This window comes from Giardia intestinalis, chromosome 5 (genome assembly GCF_000002435.2).
Source record: "Giardia intestinalis strain WB C6 chromosome 5, whole genome shotgun sequence".
Taxonomy (NCBI): Eukaryota; Fornicata; order Diplomonadida; family Hexamitidae; genus Giardia; species Giardia duodenalis.
The window spans coordinates 1244596-1262694 of NC_051860.1; the positions used below are offsets into that span (position 1 = coordinate 1244596).

Here is an 18099-nt window from a genome sequence, read left to right on the forward strand (position 1 = left end):
GCTCTTGATTCAAGTCGAAATCATATGGCTTTTGGGTAGCGTTGTAAACAGCCCCTTCAAAAAGGCACAGGCCACCACATCCATCTAAACCTTCCTCACTCAACTAAGGTGCTGTAAATTGCCATTACTTTGTAGTAAAAGTGGGGTCTCTGATATCCTTTGACAGAATTTCAAGTCTTAAATAAATCTTCATGGTGTCTTTTCATAGAAGAATGAATGCTGACGATCTGTTTTCTGTTACACACATCCAGAACGACCCCTTTACCGTCACTTTCAACCCACGATTCTACAATACTTACCTTTCCAGATTTGCAGAGCAATGCTATGTCTATTCCTCAGCAACCGGTGGGATCAAGGGCTACATGATTGCTAAGGACGAAGGATATGCCGAAAAGAATGAGTACCACGTTCACATTAGTGCAGTGACTGTCGCACCAGAATATAGGCGCCAGGGCGTCTCCCGCTCTCTCATTGACCGCCTCGAAAACGACATTGGAAGAGCATTTAACTGCACCTTCTGCGATCTCTTCGTAAAGGCCACAAATTCCACCGCAATCTCCGTCTATCAGAATCTGAACTACGTTGTGTACCGGAGGATCAGGAAGTATTACGATAAAGAAGACGGACTCGATATGCGACACTCGCTATTCGCCGATCCCACACGTGTCAGTGAGCGCACACCAAAGGGCCAGGGGATCATAAATAAATGGATAGACTATCCTTTGTAAACATTTATCCGATTGCCTTTTGAAAGCGATCTACCATTGCTCGCGTAAACTTACCCGAAAGAGTATAGTACGCAGTTACTTCAGAGCCTACGCTTTAAGAGGTAGCTTGTGATCCGCGCTGCACCGCCCACGAAGAAGACTAGAAACGAGAGAGAACTGATCCAATTCGTAGCTTTGGTAAGCCCTGGTATCTTAATAATAGAAAGTATGGTGCCCAGAGATACGATGATGAGAGAGACGATGGTTGCATAGTAAGTTTGAACATACTTAAACTTTGCACGCTTCGTCCTAACCACAGGGAAAGATGCCATGAAAATGAAGACGACGTGGAAAAAGAGATGATAGAAATATGACACACAGGTGCTAACGATCCAGCTCCCAACTCCAACAGACCAAAAGACAATGTCAATAAGGACATCCGGCCTTTTTGGAATGTATATTTGATCGAACCCGTCATAGAATCGACGGATTATCTCGGTGGGAAACAGAAGCATGATACGTAGATGCCTCACCATTGCCAGCATCTCCTCGGGAGTGATTGTTTTCAAATGTGCAAAGTCGATATTCTCAACACTCCCATTGGTGATAAACATAAATGGGTCTTCCTCATCCACTAGCTCATTGTGCCGCAGCATCTCTGTATAATCCACGAGGCTCAAAATAAGATACACAAGACTCGCTGCACAGAGGCTATAAATCAGATGCCTAAGCCGTGAGGCCAGAAAGAGGAGGATTATGAGAGGCGGCTTGATAAGCAATTTGTAGAGAGTGTGAAACGCAGAAAGCACTTTAAACAGCGCAGCAACAAGAACCCATACAACAAAGAACAAGACTCCAGTGGCAAGATAAGGCTCTTCCTTAAGCAAAACTTGTAAGAGGGGTGGTGCTGCAATAATCACCTTTCCAGAGGTGAGAGTATAGACTCTGTCGATGGATGTGTTGTCGTCGGACCAGAGTGCTGCACCAAGAACATGAATTGTGTAAAGGATAAGATGCTTGGCCTTCTCAATTAGGGTCGCTGGAGGAGTAAACCCTGAGGGCTCTGCTCCCAAACCCGGTGCAGGGCTATTTGTGAATTTGCTCGGTGGAAGCTTTTGGATTGTGCCGTAACGAGACGCCACAGACTCTTCGGGGGACTCGCGAATGGTGGACATACGCTGTGGGCTCCGCACAGACGAATGCTGACAAGCAGTTGGCGTGAGAAAGTCGTGGAGGCAGGAGCGATGGTGTCGCTGCCCACTATACCCACGGAGATGGCCGCTCTTGGTAATAGACGCTCGCTCATCATCTTCCGAAGCTACACTACTCTTTCTACGTGGAGAAAAAACCGGTTTCTTTGTCCTCTCGTGCCACTTCTGGCACGAGGCCGAGGTGCTTTCCTCAATGCGGCTGGAGACCGCACAGAAAAGTTCTGGGTCCAATTCAAAGCTGTAGCCTTCGTGATAGAAGTCCGAAGGAGCAAGTGACTCCTTGCGTGGACGTGTGGCCTTTGTAGGGGTGTTTAACTTGGTTGCGTTGCGGGACCCTTTCTCCGAGTAGACGACCTTGTAGGACGGCTCTGCACGCGATTTTGGCTTCCTGCACGGAGTTTCCTTAGCAGGGCAAGGCTTATCCTTTTTCTCATTAGCCCTTCCACGCCGAGAAGGACCCCTCTTTGTGCCCTTTTGCTGCTGGGAGCGTTCTTCTAGATCGCCTCGAGCCGCTGAACTATTGTCTGAAAAATCCCCAGAATAAGCGGCAATGTTGTCAAATAGCTGATAGTCGTCCAGGTCGTCTATGCAGAAACCATCGTCGTCGCTTCGCTCGGCACCAGGGAGGAGCCCCTCCATTGGATCCATAATGGAGAAGAGCAGCGTGCTACGATTCCGGCGGCTTGCATCGGTGCTATTTAAGGCCCACATACTCAACAACGCAACGTGGTCTGCTGCAAATAAACTGCCGAAATTGGCATCCTAAGAAATTGCAAGTAAAAATTGCTAATAGCATATCTACTACTTGGTCATAAGATTTGGAGGGGAGAGAAATAAATACAATGTCGAGCTACCCCGAGCGCACCGGCTTCAAGAGAGACTACGACGACGGCCCGGGTTATGGGCGCCGTGATGACCGCGGGGGACGCGGAGGCTATGGAGGAGGCCGCAGGCGCGATGATCGCAGGGGCTATGGCGGAGGACGCGGAGGATACGGTGGGCGTGGCAGCTACGACGACCGTGCGGGGAATCCCGGGGATCTCCATCGCCGCCATGAAAATCTGTACCCTGCACTTACTGAAGAGGAGCTTTTTGGACAAAAGGTTGGAACGGAGGCTTTGCAGACGGGGGAGCGCGATTACTCCATTTACCAGGACGTTAAGGTTTCAGTCGATTTCGCTCGGGCAATAAAGGAGGTCGCACCCATTGCCACATTCGAGGACCTCTCACGAGAGCCGTTTGACCTGGACCCAGAGGTTTATCAGAACACAGTTCGTGCAAAGTATTTCCAGCCAACACCAATCCAGAAGCACGCCCTCCCCACGGGGATGGTCGGGTATGACCTCTTGGCTTGTTCCCAGACTGGTTCTGGAAAGACCTGTGCGTTCATAATCCCCATTCTCCATCGCATAGCCACGGAGAAGCTGAAGCTCTACACCATGTCTCCAGGACACCACGAGGACAGAGACTTCCGCTTTAACGCCAAGGGCAGCAGGGCGTATCCGTTCTGCATCATCATGTCTCCCACGCGTGAACTTGTCCAGCAGACTGCCAAGGCGAGCTGGATGCTTAGCTATGGAACATCGATACTCACGAGAGTTGCCTATGGCGGAGATCCCTCTGGCCCCCAGCGGGATGCGCTCCAAATGGGCTGTGACATACTCGTGGCCACTCCAGGGAGGCTTCTCGACTTTATTAAGCAGGGGGTCGTTGAGACAACGTATGTCCGCTTTGTTGTCTTTGACGAGTGCGATCGGATGCTTGACATGGGGTTCGAGCCTCAGATTCGTGACATCTTGCACGAGCTCCCTCCCATCCACCACTCTGTTCAAGATCCCAGCAATCCTGACATCACGCACCAGATAGAGCGGCAGACCCTCCTCTTCTCTGCCACCTTTCCCAAGGAGATCAAGAACCTTGCAATGGAGTTTCTTCGCCAAGACAGACTTGTCTCCATCACAGTAGGACAGATAGGGTCTTCCAATCCGAATCTGGCGCAGCGCGTTGTGTTGGTTGAGCGCAGCAATGACAAACTGCGGCTTCTGACAGAGTATATAACGGGGCAGAATGCCGACTTGAACAACATGCTCATAGAGGTATACGGCACCGACAAGGAGCAGGATCCATCCCTCTCTACAGTTTCTAGCACGGCTGGGATCTCTGAGGAGTTTAACGAGGCGATGAACGCTACCTATCCTGATAGCCATGCTGCACGCCATGACACTCTCAATAAAGACGGGATTATTCAATATCAAACGATTGTCTTCACAAATTTCAAGTCAGAGGCGGATCGCATCTTTAGGTACTTTGATGATATGCGATATAGAGTTGCCGTCATACATGGCGATATGACCCAAAAAGAGCGGGAAAACAATCTCAAGTACTTCAAGGCTGGCCGCACCAACATCCTCATTGGTACTGACGTTGCACAGCGAGGACTGGACATCCCTAACGTCAGGCTCGTTCTGAACTATGACCTGCCTGGAAATGTCGATGACTACACACACCGGATCGGTCGAACAGGGCGCGCTGGCAGGCCTGGTCTGGCAGTGACGTTTGTCTGCCCTGATCGAGACAATGTGGGCGCCCTGAAAGATATACGCAGAAAGATGATGGACACGAAACAGCCCATACCGGATTGGTTCAACAGGACCATAGACGAAATGCTCAGTGATAAGCGCAACGCCAAGAGCGCGCGCAGAGGTGGTGGTGGCCGCGGCGGCGGCGGTGGTCGTGGAGATCGAGGTTATGGCGGCGATCGAGGTTACGGTGGTGGACGTGGCGGCTACGGCGGAGACCGAGGAAGATATTAAGTTGTAAACGGTCTGACTGGGAGTGTCCCTGACCCTTGGATTGTTGCATTTTACATTTATCAACATACATTAGGAAATATTCGTGAGTGCATATGATTGACGGATCTCCGGACAAGTTGTACAAGAGGCTCGAGGAACTGGGGAGAGGATCATTTGGAAAGGTATATAAGGTCCAACATCGGAGAACAGGAGAGTTCTATGCTTTGAAGCTTGTTGCGTATCATGGAATGAGCACCAAACTGTACGACATGCAGACGTCAGAAATAGAGCTTCTTACATCTGTTCATCACCCCGGGATTATAAACTATCATGAAGCATACGATGATCACGAAAATAAGGAGTTCGGTATCATAATGGACATTTTCACCAAGGGTGACCTACACAGCTACATTAACAAAAAGAGGGTCACTAAGGCATCTGTTTCAGAGCAAAGCATATGGGCGATTCTTTCACAACTTGCCTATGCCCTGTCGTACTGCCACAGCAAGACACGTGCCCAGGGGATCGAGTTTGGGGTTGTAATTCATCGAGACATAAAGCCTGAAAACATCCTGATCAGCGATGATGGCAGAGTTGTTTTCTCGGATTTCGGTATCTGCAGGGCTCTCGAAGAGCGTAAGGCAACGGGAACAATCGTGGGGACCGTCGCATATCTTGCCCCCGAGATTGCTAGCATGAAATCCTACGATGAAAAGGTTGATATTTGGTCACTCGGATGCACCATCTACGAGCTGTGTACGAAGACATTGCTCTTTCGTGCCAAGAACATATCTGACTTGGCGAACAAACACAAGGAATTCAGTTCTGAGTCCCTAATCATTCAACATCACGGATATAGCGAGCAGCTAGAGACAGTGCTCAAAGCAATGCTTCAAGTGGATCCCACTGTTCGCATATCTGCTGCAGAAATCTGTCACATCGATAGAGTGCGCGTGGAGCTCGATAAGTTCAAGCAGATGATGGCCGAGAAGGGGAAGCCTATACCCCAGGAGGTCCCCGTGCCCAATGCGCCCCAGACCCCCGTGAAGCAGGCGGTTTCAGCTTCGCCCTCGCCGTTCGCGCATCTCAAGTGGAGCACCAGCAATTCACAACAAGAACAGCGCCGCCTTCCTCAGAGTAGACCAATGAGCCCCCCGCCTGTTGAGGATGTGCGTCCTCGCAAAGTCCCTCCGCAGAATAATCCATCAATAGATGACCTTATTCTTGCTGTCAGACAGAATAATATCACAGACATCCGAAACCTTTCGAAAACGCTGGCCCGTAAGACAGATAGCTCTGGCCGGTCAGCATTAATGCACGCTGTTATAATGGACAGAATAGAGGCGGTAAAGATCCTCGCCCCCTTAGAGTCTGGACTGATGGACAAGAGTGGACGTACCGCTTTGCACTATGCATGTGCGAAGAAGGAGCCAAATAAGCAAATGCTCTTGCTTCTCGGAGAAGTTGAGGGCCGTGTGGTGAACTCAATTGGAAGAACATCGCTGATGCTTTTGATAAAGGACGGGCGTAAAGACGTTGCACAGCTCCTGGTAAACAAGTCGTATGGCGTTCAGGATGTGGCAGGCACCACAGCACTGATTCTGGCTATACGTTATGGGCAGACAGACATAGCCATGCAACTAGTGCACAAAGAACAGAAGCTTGTGATGAAGAATGGGTGGTCGGCTTTGATGGAGGCAGCACAACAGGGAAATGTCACCGTGGCAAGAGCACTAAGAAACGCTGAGTTTGGACTCAGGGGCAACATGGAATGGACCGCGCTCATGGTCGCAGCAGCTCATGGCAGTGACGGGGTCTGTAAGATTCTAATGGACGTCGAAGGAAAGCAGCGCGATACCCTGGGAGAAACAGCACTGATGAAGGCTGCGCGGGCTGGCAAGTCAAACTGTGCGCAGGTTCTTCTTCGTGCTGAAGGAAAGCTCGTACGGCCGGATGGGAAGAGTGCACTGATGTGCGCTGCAGAGGCCGGCCATACAGAGTGCGTTCGTGTACTCTGTGCCACTGAAGCAGGGCTAAGGAAGCAGGATGGCCGCACGGCCCTGAAGTTCGCTCTCGAACGAGGACACACTGAGTGCGTCGATCTTTTGCGGCCCTACGAAGATGTCACCTCCCCACGACAAGATGTTAACTGTACGGGAAAACGGAAGTAAACAACGGCAAAGAGATGTGCCGGCCTTGGTACAACATACCCACACGCGCCTCAGAAGGGTGCCATTCCATTGTCTACACACCTGACGTGCACATGCAGTTCTAATAATTGTGTGCTGGTATAAGTCGGCAGTTTAAAAAAATGTTTTCGCCAGTGCTACTCGCAATCGTCGCCGTATCTTGTTCGGCAGACTGCCTATCTGGTGGTAATGCTAATGTTACTAGTAATAAGGAATTTAATATACAAGTTGGTGGTAGCTCTGCATGCACTACTAATTCATGGATTTACGTTTCTTTCCCTTGCGGGAAGACACTTACTTTCAAACAGAAAATTTCAACCTCTCCCACTAGTAGTCCGCTAACTTTTAACTGTAGCCACTTTTATTCGTCTACCAATGATCCCAATTTGCTTTGTGATTTTTATCAGTGTCGGTCAATTGATGGTCAACCCGCCGTTAAAGCCACTTATAACACTACGCAAAACGCTAAGCTGAAGGCAGGAGAACTTGTTAAAAACGAAGAAAAAACTCTCACCCTTAAGATCACGGGGGATCTGACTCCACCTGAGGAGACCGACACCAAGGATAAGAACCTCCTCACTATCGTGATCATCTCTGTGGTCGTGATTATCGTCCTTGTCGTCGTCTTCGTTGTGTTCTGCATACTTTGTAAAAAGAAGAGGACGCAGACGAACGCTGACGCCGCGCAGAAGATCGACGCCGCGTACAGAGAGCACCCGAAGAACGAAATGCTCATAGACATCGTCAGAACGCAGAAGCGGTATGACGACTCAGAAAACACAGACGAGTTCTACCTAAACATCGGCGACTCGGGGGCCCTCGCCGTCGCTTCAGACAAGATCAAAACTAGGGGCCCCAAGCATGGAGGGTCTTCCCGGTCCAAGGCCAATAGGTCGCACACTATAGAGAGCGAAGACGGTAGCTTTATGATATCTGACGGAAAGATGCGTAGCTCATCTCGAGCTTCCTTCCACGATGAAAGCTTTACCATAAACCGCGTCCTCAAGCCGGCGACGGGGAACCTTGACCTTACAGACAGTGACTAGCGAGCCCCTGGCGGTTTTTAGCGTATGTACGTTAGCTCCTTAGTGTTGCACTTATCTATATGTCTTTGTAAACAAGCGTTCAGAGATAGACTTTAGCCAAAATAAATGCGAGCACTTGGACGTCGCGCTTGGAGGGGCTTCTGCGGGTTTATCGGGGCGTCTGCGCTGGTACCGGCTGTCTCTTGGCCTGATGTGGACGACTATGTCAAAAAACTACAGGTTATTGAGAACCGCGAGGAGAACTCCATCATGCTGCACAGCGTCTCCGCAACCCCTCTCCTCAATACATCCAACTATCCAGCGCCCGAAAGTACCGCTCGGGACTCTCAAAGAGGTATACTGACACAATCCTTCGTAGATTTTGAAAAGATTTGTAAAGAAATTCCGGCGTTTCTTAAGACAGCGTCCAAAGAAGATGTCTATGAGATGCACACAGTCATTGCAGCCATCAATAGCACAGCATAAGAAGCCACTAATATGGATTGTGTTTTTGGATCGCAGTTTTCCATTGTGAAGCAAAGAAAGGACGGAAAACCGTCCGCCGACAAGCTATTATGTTACATACCTCTTTAAAATGCAGAATACGTTGGCTTTTACGCATTACACTATCCACATGAGACGATACACTAAGGCGCTCCTCCAAAAAACGTGAGATCATGACTCTGACTTCTGTTAGAGACTGGTTTTGTACGGTGGCATCTGGAGACCTGGACACCGTGAGGGATAACATTGATACATATGCTGGCGCCCGGTCGTGGAACGGTGACACAGCCCTCATGGTTGCGGCCCGGTACAACTACTCTGAAGTGGTGCGAACTTTGGCCCCAATTGAGCATGGCTTACGGAATCAGGATGACTACACTGCTCTATTCATCGCAATAAACTACGACAGCATTGCGGCAGTGGAGATTCTTGTTCATTATGAAGCGTACCTAAGTATCAAGGAACGGTTAACACCGCTGCACTATGCAGTAGCACTCAATAGATTATCCTGCGTCCAGCCTCTAATGACATCCCTGGGCCACGAGCGGGACGCTAAGGGTCGGATACCTACGGATTTGGCGTATTTAATGGGTCACTTTGATATAGCCATTTTTCTCTCAATACGGGGCTACAACTGCACGCCTGGCATAATCTCGTCAATGATGATAGACCATGTGCACCATTTCTACAAGGTCTATTTCGAAGCAGCATATGATACCTTCGGTGCTGAATAATTGCAGATGTACCCTTCAACCGGCGATTGATGCCCTCAAAGTTAATTATTTTCGTTTATTCTCAGGTTGAACAACTATGTGAACAGCTTAGCGTCACTGCTTAACCCTGCGCTTCGCTGTGAGGCTGTCGGATGCCTTTCTAATCTTTTCGTAGTACTGCAACTCCTCGTCCCCTGCTAGTAACTCCACTTTGCACGTCCCTCCACAGAGAACAAGTTCCTTGTTAGAGTACTCTTTCACCGCAGCCTCTGCTGCTGCAGGGTGGTCTGTGTGGTAGCGGACATACCCCACTTCTGCACCAGGCTGAAAATCAATGAACTTAATGACCCCGAACTGGGAGAAGACGCTCTTGAGAACATCCCGCGATGGAGCCTGGTCCTTGGGTGCGTCAGACACGGGTACAAAGTCAGACTTGACTGCATTCGACTGCTCATCAAACCCTAGTCGCCCTATACCCGTAAGTTTGAGTATCATCCCTTTAGTGATTGTCATCTGCTTCTTAGACGCGGCCGACTGCTTCCCCTTTTTGCTGCCGGCTTTCCAACTATCCAGCTTAAGCACAATAAGATTCTTGCTCAGCTCCTCTGTTAATGCGGCAGGTTCCAACTCAGATAAGGACTTCGCACGAGCAACTGCCTCTTCTGTTTCTATCTCCTGAGAGCCAAAGCGCTTCCAGCATTCCTCGCAGTCCTCCAGAGTCGAAAACACAATAAATGCAGATCCCTTAAATTTCCGCTCCTTGCCTGAGAGGTAGCGCAACCCCACGTGTTCTATACGAACTTTAAGGACATCGCGAAAGAAAATCCTGATGGTATCAACCGTGAACCCCAGCGGCCAACCCTTTATATAGAGGGTGAGGGGCTCCGGCTGGTAGTTGGCGGGAATGGGAGCGCGACGTTTAACCCTAAGATCGCTTGACACCTCAATGACTGGTGAGTCAATGGCAGCGTCACGGAGTTGCTCAGGTGTCAGGCCGTAGGCCTTCAGCTTTGGAAAGTCGTTCACCACGGAAAGCTCAATAGACTGATCTGTCGATTCTCGAAGCTTGTCGAGCATCCACTTATCACGGGTGATGTTATAGTTAGAGAAGTAGTACTCAAGCTGCGTGAGAGCGTTGCGCGGCGCGTTTCCAATGTCCATCTACCTTTCTATTAATTTCATTCTTTTTCATCCGGATGAGTGTTGTGAGCCAACAACTCCAGGCCGCAGAGGATCGCTGGGGTCGTGAGCGAGAGGCCATGGAAAAGCTCCTGGAGAAGCTTTCAAAATCCGCTGCAGAAAGCGGGTTTGATGGACATGTAAGCCAGAGTAGTCTGAGTGAGCTGTGTGCTCTTCAAGCCTTTGAGCAAGTGGCTGAGATCCTTCTCTATGCTGCGCAGGCGTTGCTGTCCATATTTGGACTTCTGGACTCTTCAGAACCCCAGGTCCTTGCTGAGCTCCAAGAGGAAATTACAGTGATGAGCGCCTCTACCCAAGCATTTGAGGACTCCGCGAACAAGAGGCCCCACCGTCCAAGCTACTGCTCTCAGAAGTACACCTCAGAGCAACTTGCCCTGGTATATCTGGTGCTCCTTGATTTACAGCCATGCATTCTTCACATGTCTATTACCAAGATCTTTGAGACTGGAAATATGAGCTTGCAGCAAGACAGGGATCCGTCCACAGGAAGCACCATCCGAACCTTGAGAAGCTACATGCGCGTGTTTCTCTCCTTTTGCCGAATACACCTTGCCGTCTCTTACTCCTTGTACAACACGCAACACAACCTTTATCCGGATGATTGGCTTATTCAGAAGGAGCATCACGTGACTCACGATGACTTGAACCCCCTTTCAATCCACCTTCTTGTGCTGGCCCAGCTGGATCTAGTTTTGAAGGCTATCATACCATTTGTGGAGGCTTTTGAGGTTGTCTTCAGCCTCTGCAAAGATACCACCGTGTCGGACTCTTCGGGATTACAGGAGGGAGATCTACCAATTTTGCACAAGTTGTCTTTCTTGTATGGATCGTCATTTCTACGAACGCTTTTATACTATTTTCACTACATTCGTGCAAGACTTTATACAGATTCATTTGCCCTTGATAGGGACGGAAAGCGCAAGCAAATCTCCTGGATGTTCGTTGAGCTAAATGTAATAGCAAGCAATCTGGCGCAAAGTGGGCTGGAGGTGGCCAAGACAGATATGGATGTCATTTTGACTCATGCGGACCATTGCTTTAGCGAACTGGCCCGCACCTTTCTTCATCAAAGTCTTACAATCCGAACCTTCCTCCATAGCTTTACCACATCCCAACTCACTATTGACCACATTCCATGCAGCTCACAGAGCTCGTTATTCTTCTTCTTCGGCTCCTTGGTGAAGTTCTATAAATGCATCTACCTTGCAACTGGTGAGCTCAATCACGGTACTACCCTGTCATCTCAACCTTTCATTAGCGATCTAGCGGTTACCACATGCTACACTGCCTTGCATAGTACGGTTTCTACCCACCTACTAACGAGTTATCTGTTCGTCATCACAGGCTTCATAGAGGCATTTGGTATCATCACATGCTTGTCTATAGAGTCATCTGTCTTCGATGAATCCACTTTTGAAAACCTCTGCACCTTAGCTGCGCAAGCGAACATCTGCTTGCGCGAACGCGTGTCTAGCAATTTCCAGTGCACCTACTCGTCATCTATCAGCCCCATCTTTGATCACTATCGCGTCAATGAGACTATCCTTAGGCCGCTTTTTGCTGACGACAGCGTAGAGTTGTCGACAGTACGCGCTTGTGATCTCATGTTTGACGGAATAAAAGATATGATGACCCTGTTTTCCGAGTTATGCGACCCAAGCCTTATTCGGATTCAGACGGCAGGGAGCATACTGGTCTCTGCTTGGGTTTTAGCTGGAGAGCTTCCGCCAGCACACGCCATGTGTCTATTGACGTCAGTTGACCCTGTAGTCGTGCACACCACCGATGCCACTTCGGCCCTTTATAAACCTGTTAGCACTAATATAAATGGGGCACCAAGTGTCTTCATAGCCAAAATGCACTATTCCTTGTTAGCAGAACCAGCAAAGGCATTTTACAAACAACATGTGATGAGACTATTTTCCATCAAAACAACGCAGGATACCCATGGGACTACTTCTGTTCCGCTCTACTACGAGTCCAACACTATTATAAGCCAGGACTGCGAGCACTCCTTCCTCGTGCAGCACACTTTACTTCAGGCAGAGGCTATTCTGGTAGTTCTCAAGAGCTTCACGAAAAACAGAGACATTTACAGATTTCATTCAGTGAAGTGGATAGGTTTTTCGGACTTAATTATGATGCTCATGGGAAGCGCCTACATTGACGGCCTGAGCAAGTTGAGTACAGTGGATAAACTGTCAGATAATGTATTCCTCAAGGTGACATCCTATGATACAACTCCGTTGCAGAGCGAAAGCTATGTTGGTTTAGATCTTAAGAGGACAACTACTCCATCCGTTAACAACTCCCTTATACCTAGCTATGCATCCGACCTGCAGCGCAGCAGTGGGATGCCTCTCTTTTCTTCGTGGATTGAACAAATTAACACAATCGAATCATATTTCCGCCTCCTTAACATGATGTCAACTTCCTCAACTCTAAGAGAAACGTTTTTCAACTATATCGTTCTCAATTTGAAGATATACTTACACACTTTAGATACCTTTTGTAGCACTTTTGAACGCATGTATTCGGCATTTTCAGGGGGGCTTTATACAGACTCTTCGTCATCCTTCAGTTTGCCAGGCACGCTTAAAGAAGAGGGCGAGCGACTCCATAAAGATGCTAGGAAATTTGGTCCACTGGTCGGGCGCAAGTATATCGAGTATATTCATGCACTTGTGAATACAGCGAAGTCCATTAAACAGGTCTCGACACGCTACATAGATGTAATGGACGCTGAAGAATCCGTAAAGCTCCGCATGCTTGAGCGCCAAGTCAAAACAGTATCGAAATCATGTACGCGTTGCGCAAGCCTCTGCATATTCCTGCACAGCATAAATTCAATACTTGCCGTCATACTTGATTCCGAGACCCTCAAAAGGTACTACTCTACCAGCTCGTTCAAGCTTGCTGGGACTCTGCCCTTTCCTGCAAACATCTTGTACGTGATTCAGGATTTTGATGGGGAGCTGGAGCGTCAAGAGATTGCAATTGGGTTTGTGAGCTATCTTGATTCCTGGTTGCTACGCTATGGTGTCCTCACTCAGCTACGCAGGACACGAGATTTGCAACTTGTGGATCGAATGATGCAGCGAATGCGCAGCCTTTTGGATGAATTTAGATACGTAAATGCCAGCATGCTTCAGGCGTGCAATGCGGCTATAGACATCTGTGGAAAAATACTCTCAAGTGAGAAAAGGTACGATGGCAAGAACCCGGCCGATTACTGCAAACAAATGTGGGGAATAGATGCCTCGTGCATTCCAGGGCCGCTAATAACTGAGTTGTTTCTTTCTGTCTACCAATGTATGGATGACAAATCTAAGCTGTGAGCACAACCAGCGTCTCTTACCTTGTTCCTTGTTAGAATCTAATGGTTCTAATTCTTATTTCATCGAGTATCGTTGGACCGGAGTGTGGAGTTATAAAGCTACAGAAAGAAGAATTCTACATAATTGTATCTATCTGTAAGCTGTAAGATGCACTCTAGACTTGCTCATTGGTAAACTGGGTTTATGGCCAATGAATTTGCCACTTATTATTTTCAAAAACAGCAATCCATGCCTCCTAAGCAGCCAAAACTTCCTCCTCAGGAGAGGGATGCCGGTCGCAGCATTTCTATGCCTGCTAGGGTTAATGCTGCAGAATCTGGGCACGAAAAAAAGGATTGCAAGCTGAAGGGACCCCCAGCCCATTTGCCAAAGATAGGTTCCCCTGCTGCAGATACTCACTTAGCTAGACTACCTAGCCCCTTGGCTTCTCCTAGCACGTCACCGACTGTGCCTCTAGGTCCCTCTTTAGCTGGAAGTGAAAGGGACCCAAACATTCCCAGGCTGGGAACACCAACCGCATGTTCTGAAGACTCTCCTCAAATAACTAATAAGCACGAAGTTACTCCTGAGTCACATGATTTATGCACTACCCCACTTAGTCCAGATATTCAGTTCGATGGCGAATCCCCTCGAGACCGTACCTCTCCGAAGCCGCTCTCCTCCAGCTTTGTAAAGCGGAAGTACAAGCAAAGCATCGAAAAGTATAAGAGCTCAAAGATGAATCCTCCTCCGCCTAAGCTGCATCTAGCAGACCTTCCTCCAACGCACCCAGATCATCGAAATCCTAAAGATTACCTGGAGCGTCTGAGAACCCCGAGTCCGGTGTTGCTTACTCCATCTCCTCTTTCTCATACTGTAACGCGAAATAACACGCCGGTAACTAGCAACCAGGACCAAATGGAGGAACGCCTTTTGACACCAGTGGAGTCGCTGACCGATTGTCTTACTCTCAGCCCTCAACTATCCGGCTCTCAGCGCCCACAGCTTAACGACAAAGCTAGACCTCGCTCGCCTTATGATAGTAAGGTCATAGAGGACCTCATCCTGGAACGGCTCGTTACTCCTGAGCTTGTGAGCCACGGGAAAGCACAGTCGCTCGATAAAGAGTTCCATTTTCCAAACTGTGATGAGGACTCTTCGGCCGCCGCATTCAAGATGGATGCATCCTTTGTTTCCCGCTTGGAGACTCCAGGGGGGATGTCCTTCTCGAGACCTTTTTCTCGGTTGAATAGTAACATTCCCTTTTACATGCCCGATGCAGAGAACTACCCTGAAAACGGCATACCAGATATTGCGGACTATGACGACAATCTAATATCGCTAAACGATTGTCCACAAGACTATTCCACGATTGTCCCTGCACCGGCTCGTCCAGCGGATGCTTCTTATTCAGCCCCATCGTCCATAGTTCATGATTCTCTTGAGGGTAGTATCTCTGTTCATAATAGACTTCAGCCAGGAAAGCATCCTATGCAATATATTGATAGCCTTCCAGCAGTAGAGAGTAGCTGTACCGCTGATGATGAGAAGGTGACGGTTAATGCAACTGGACAAAATAGATATCCAGTGGACCGAGATGCTGAGGCTTGTCTGGAAACATTTGACTTACTTATTCCAGAGACACGGAAAGATAACCAATCTATCTATAAGCGCGCAACACTTAACATTCCAAGTAAGAATATCTGTAGAATCTGTCGCTACCCCCTCTACAAGCCAGTAGTACTGAACTGTGCACACACATTTTGTGCAGAGTGCATGTACTACTCTCTCCTACTATGGGAGGGCAAGTGTCCCATCTGCGATGCTCATGTTTCTCATTTGCCACACGTCGATGAGACAATTTCAGAACAACTGGCTTCACAGCTGGGACTTCAAGTACATCTGGGTGTGGGGGATGTTGCCCGTGTGCTCGTACCAAGCGGGAAAATAGCGACATACTCATGTGGAATTATTACTGCCATCCAGGACGGCTTTAGCTTCGAGAGTGCCGATGGAATCCATGTTCGTTCTACCCAGGTGTCAAGCATAACAACAAAGCAGGTGCAGCAGAATAATAAGTGCTCTGGTATGCCATGCAAGATAGCTACGGTTCAATGCGGGTCCTCAATCTGGCTTGGTCGGCTGCATGACCTTTTACTTGTGGATCCACAAACGCTCCCTCTAGGAACGCGGCTTAACACCAGGTCTCTCTGCATACCTGACTCCGCTGCCCCCAATCTTATCAGTGCTTTGTCTATAGAACCACCCCTAGGCAGTTCAGACTATGACAAGAAGGAGCAAACCGCTTTGGAAAGTGGTCCTATTAATTATATAGAACCCCGGTTTCTGCACACTTTCAAACATATGCTCAACAATCTGTCAGAAGGAACGTCTATGTACATGCTCCTAGAAGAGTCTTTTGGATCGGATAAGACCACTCTTTTTTCAACCACTTTGGAGAAGATAGAGGGTCCTCCGACCAGCTCCCTACTACGTATTTGCACAGACCTTTCCGAATGGCTTTTGATGCCTGCTATTTGTTGTGTTAATTGTAAGATGGTTGCGCAACTACCAATCCAACTCCAATGCGGGTGCCTATCGTGTATGATTTGTTCCTTTGATTGCTACCATCACGGCTGGCCCTGCTTTGGTTGCGGGGCACCCATCACATTTCTAGGTCTAAGCTTTAGCAGACTACGTGCTAACCCCCAGACTAGTGCGCAATACAATCTTCCTCTGAAGGACTTGAAACCCCTCGGGGTTATTCCAATGGACACAAAGATTTTACTGGCGATATCAGGCACAAAAGCAGGGAACCCCTATCTGAGCAAATACTTCCCTGTCCACGTTCTTCAGGACTCTGGAACAGATTCATCGTTCGGGCTTTTGCTGACAGAGCCGAGCGAGAAGACGGCAAAGGTAATGCTCAAGTCTGGAACAGTGCTCACAGTCGATGTCAGTCGAATCCGGCATATTCCTTTAGACTCTGTGCGATTAGCACTTCGTGTCCAAACGCCACTGACTGTCACATTTAATCTTCAAACGGAAAGCTCTGCACCAGCCCAACTTCCGCTGCTATGTCTGACAGATATGGCTGTACCCAGACAATTTGTTACTAGGCTCGGAAGACACAAGAGCACAACCGCAGACGATCGATCTATCACATCACTGTCCATCTTTACCATGGTCTATAACACCGATAGTTTTCTGCATCAAATGCGTGTCTTAGTTGACGAGATCAATGCCCACAATAAGGAAGTACGTCGCGCACGTTTGCATGCGAAATACAAAGTAGAGTACACTGCGCGAATAGGCAATGGAGAGCCTCCTATACCAGAAGAAGAAGGCCAGCGGTCCGACCTGCCTATCCCCACAACAACTCTGCAAGAAGCAATGGCTCTGTCCCAAAATGAGTATTTCAACGAACAATTCAATGACCTTACCAAGCGCCAGGAGGAGATTGAGCGAGAGCTACGCCTATTTGGCATTCTAGAATGCAGCAGACTGTCAAACTACATTAAGCTTTTGTCTAGCTTCGCTATTTCTGAGTTTATCTGCACTGCCTGTACACGCATAGCCATACGACCTGTGCGGCTTCCATGCAATCACCTAGCGTGCAAGACCTGTGCAGCAATATACTATGTCTCGCAAACTCCGTGTCTAATGTGTGGTAGGCTCTTAGAAAATATTGCCGATGCTAAGTCAGACCTCAGGACCTTCCAAAAGATTTGTAGTCATATCCCAGGAAAGCTGCATACAGAGCAAGTAGATTGTGGGGCCTATGTTTGTAAGCCAGCAAATCGTAACATAGGCGTGGGAATCGTTCTAAATACTATGAGTCGGGGAGGCATCATTTTCGCGACCGTTGGTTTTGTTCGGTCTATTGAGACATTCCGCCTGGCCGAGTTAGCTGTTCTTCTTCCTGTTATGGAGCTTTGCCAAGTTAATGGGACAAAGAGCTCTGACACCCCTATGCCGATTGAAAACCCTAGTGATACGATTGGGCAGGCATGCATTGTGGTCGCTGATGGGCCTTATAAGGACATTCTTGGCCTCATCGTGAGGAAGAATGGCCCGAAAGGAAAGGTGACACTTACTGTAGTTCTGGAGGTAGGGATCGTGGTACCATTCAGCCCTGCAGACTTGCACATCATCAAACTGATGGGTCCGCTTTGCAATTACTCTAAGTTTCGAATGTATGCTCAAATGGCTGAGAAGAGCTTCATAGCTCAAGAACGACATGCATTCAGTGTCGAGGTGGAAGCAGCTGTGCAGAAAGAGCTGGAAGTCACCACTAATCTATGCCTGGCTGGAAAGGCACCTCCGCCACCACGAACGGTCTACTCTTGCTTGCCACGAATGAATGTGGTGAGCACCAAGAGATTTTCGTCCCGCTCAAACCATTCCAGGCCATAAGAGCATAGGCGTCCGTGTGTTTACT

The 18099-nt window shown here is 48.6% G+C and overlaps 10 protein-coding genes across 10 annotated transcripts; 8 read left to right on the forward strand and 2 right to left on the reverse strand.

Annotated features, from left to right (window-relative positions):
- Window positions 1-191: 191 nt before the first annotated feature.
- On the forward strand, window positions 192-728 carry GL50803_0016572 (N-terminal acetyltransferase B complex catalytic subunit; the record flags this gene model as incomplete). Its single annotated transcript, XM_001705453.1, has 1 exon — window positions 192-728. The coding sequence occupies one exon, from the start codon at window positions 192-194 to the stop codon at window positions 726-728; it is 537 nt and encodes a 178-aa protein (XP_001705505.1).
- An 80-nt stretch (window positions 729-808) lies between these two features.
- GL50803_0016573 (uncharacterized protein) lies at window positions 809-2629 on the reverse strand (the record flags this gene model as incomplete). Its single annotated transcript, XM_001705452.1, has 1 exon — window positions 809-2629. The coding sequence occupies one exon, from the start codon at window positions 2627-2629 to the stop codon at window positions 809-811; it is 1821 nt and encodes a 606-aa protein (XP_001705504.1).
- A 131-nt stretch (window positions 2630-2760) lies between these two features.
- GL50803_0015048 (ATP-dependent RNA helicase-like protein) lies at window positions 2761-4731 on the forward strand (the record flags this gene model as incomplete). Its single annotated transcript, XM_001705450.1, has 1 exon — window positions 2761-4731. One exon carries the CDS (start codon window positions 2761-2763, stop codon window positions 4729-4731), a length of 1971 nt encoding a protein of 656 aa, XP_001705502.1.
- A 92-nt stretch (window positions 4732-4823) lies between these two features.
- GL50803_0015049 (Kinase, NEK) lies at window positions 4824-6881 on the forward strand (the record flags this gene model as incomplete). The annotated part of the gene is made up of 1 exon (XM_001705447.1): window positions 4824-6881. The coding sequence occupies one exon, from the start codon at window positions 4824-4826 to the stop codon at window positions 6879-6881; it is 2058 nt and encodes a 685-aa protein (XP_001705499.1).
- Window positions 6882-7021: 140 nt separating this feature from the next.
- GL50803_0028962 (uncharacterized protein) lies at window positions 7022-7945 on the forward strand (the record flags this gene model as incomplete). The annotated part of the gene is made up of 1 exon (XM_001705446.1): window positions 7022-7945. The coding sequence occupies one exon, from the start codon at window positions 7022-7024 to the stop codon at window positions 7943-7945; it is 924 nt and encodes a 307-aa protein (XP_001705498.1).
- Window positions 7946-8050: 105 nt separating this feature from the next.
- GL50803_0060210 (uncharacterized protein) lies at window positions 8051-8410 on the forward strand (the record flags this gene model as incomplete). The annotated part of the gene is made up of 1 exon (XM_038046201.1): window positions 8051-8410. One exon carries the CDS (start codon window positions 8051-8053, stop codon window positions 8408-8410), a length of 360 nt encoding a protein of 119 aa, XP_037902186.1.
- A 191-nt stretch (window positions 8411-8601) lies between these two features.
- Window positions 8602-9162, forward strand: GL50803_009802 (Ankyrin repeat protein 1; the record flags this gene model as incomplete). Its single annotated transcript, XM_001705445.1, has 1 exon — window positions 8602-9162. The coding sequence occupies one exon, from the start codon at window positions 8602-8604 to the stop codon at window positions 9160-9162; it is 561 nt and encodes a 186-aa protein (XP_001705497.1).
- Window positions 9163-9255: 93 nt separating this feature from the next.
- GL50803_009803 (putative La ribonucleoprotein) lies at window positions 9256-10302 on the reverse strand (the record flags this gene model as incomplete). Its single annotated transcript, XM_001705443.1, has 1 exon — window positions 9256-10302. The coding sequence occupies one exon, from the start codon at window positions 10300-10302 to the stop codon at window positions 9256-9258; it is 1047 nt and encodes a 348-aa protein (XP_001705495.1).
- Window positions 10303-10337: 35 nt separating this feature from the next.
- Window positions 10338-13679, forward strand: GL50803_0016574 (uncharacterized protein; the record flags this gene model as incomplete). The annotated part of the gene is made up of 1 exon (XM_038045874.1): window positions 10338-13679. The coding sequence occupies one exon, from the start codon at window positions 10338-10340 to the stop codon at window positions 13677-13679; it is 3342 nt and encodes a 1113-aa protein (XP_037902187.1).
- Window positions 13680-13862: 183 nt separating this feature from the next.
- On the forward strand, window positions 13863-18074 carry GL50803_009807 (uncharacterized protein; the record flags this gene model as incomplete). The annotated part of the gene is made up of 1 exon (XM_001705442.1): window positions 13863-18074. The coding sequence occupies one exon, from the start codon at window positions 13863-13865 to the stop codon at window positions 18072-18074; it is 4212 nt and encodes a 1403-aa protein (XP_001705494.1).
- Window positions 18075-18099: the final 25 nt, after the last annotated feature.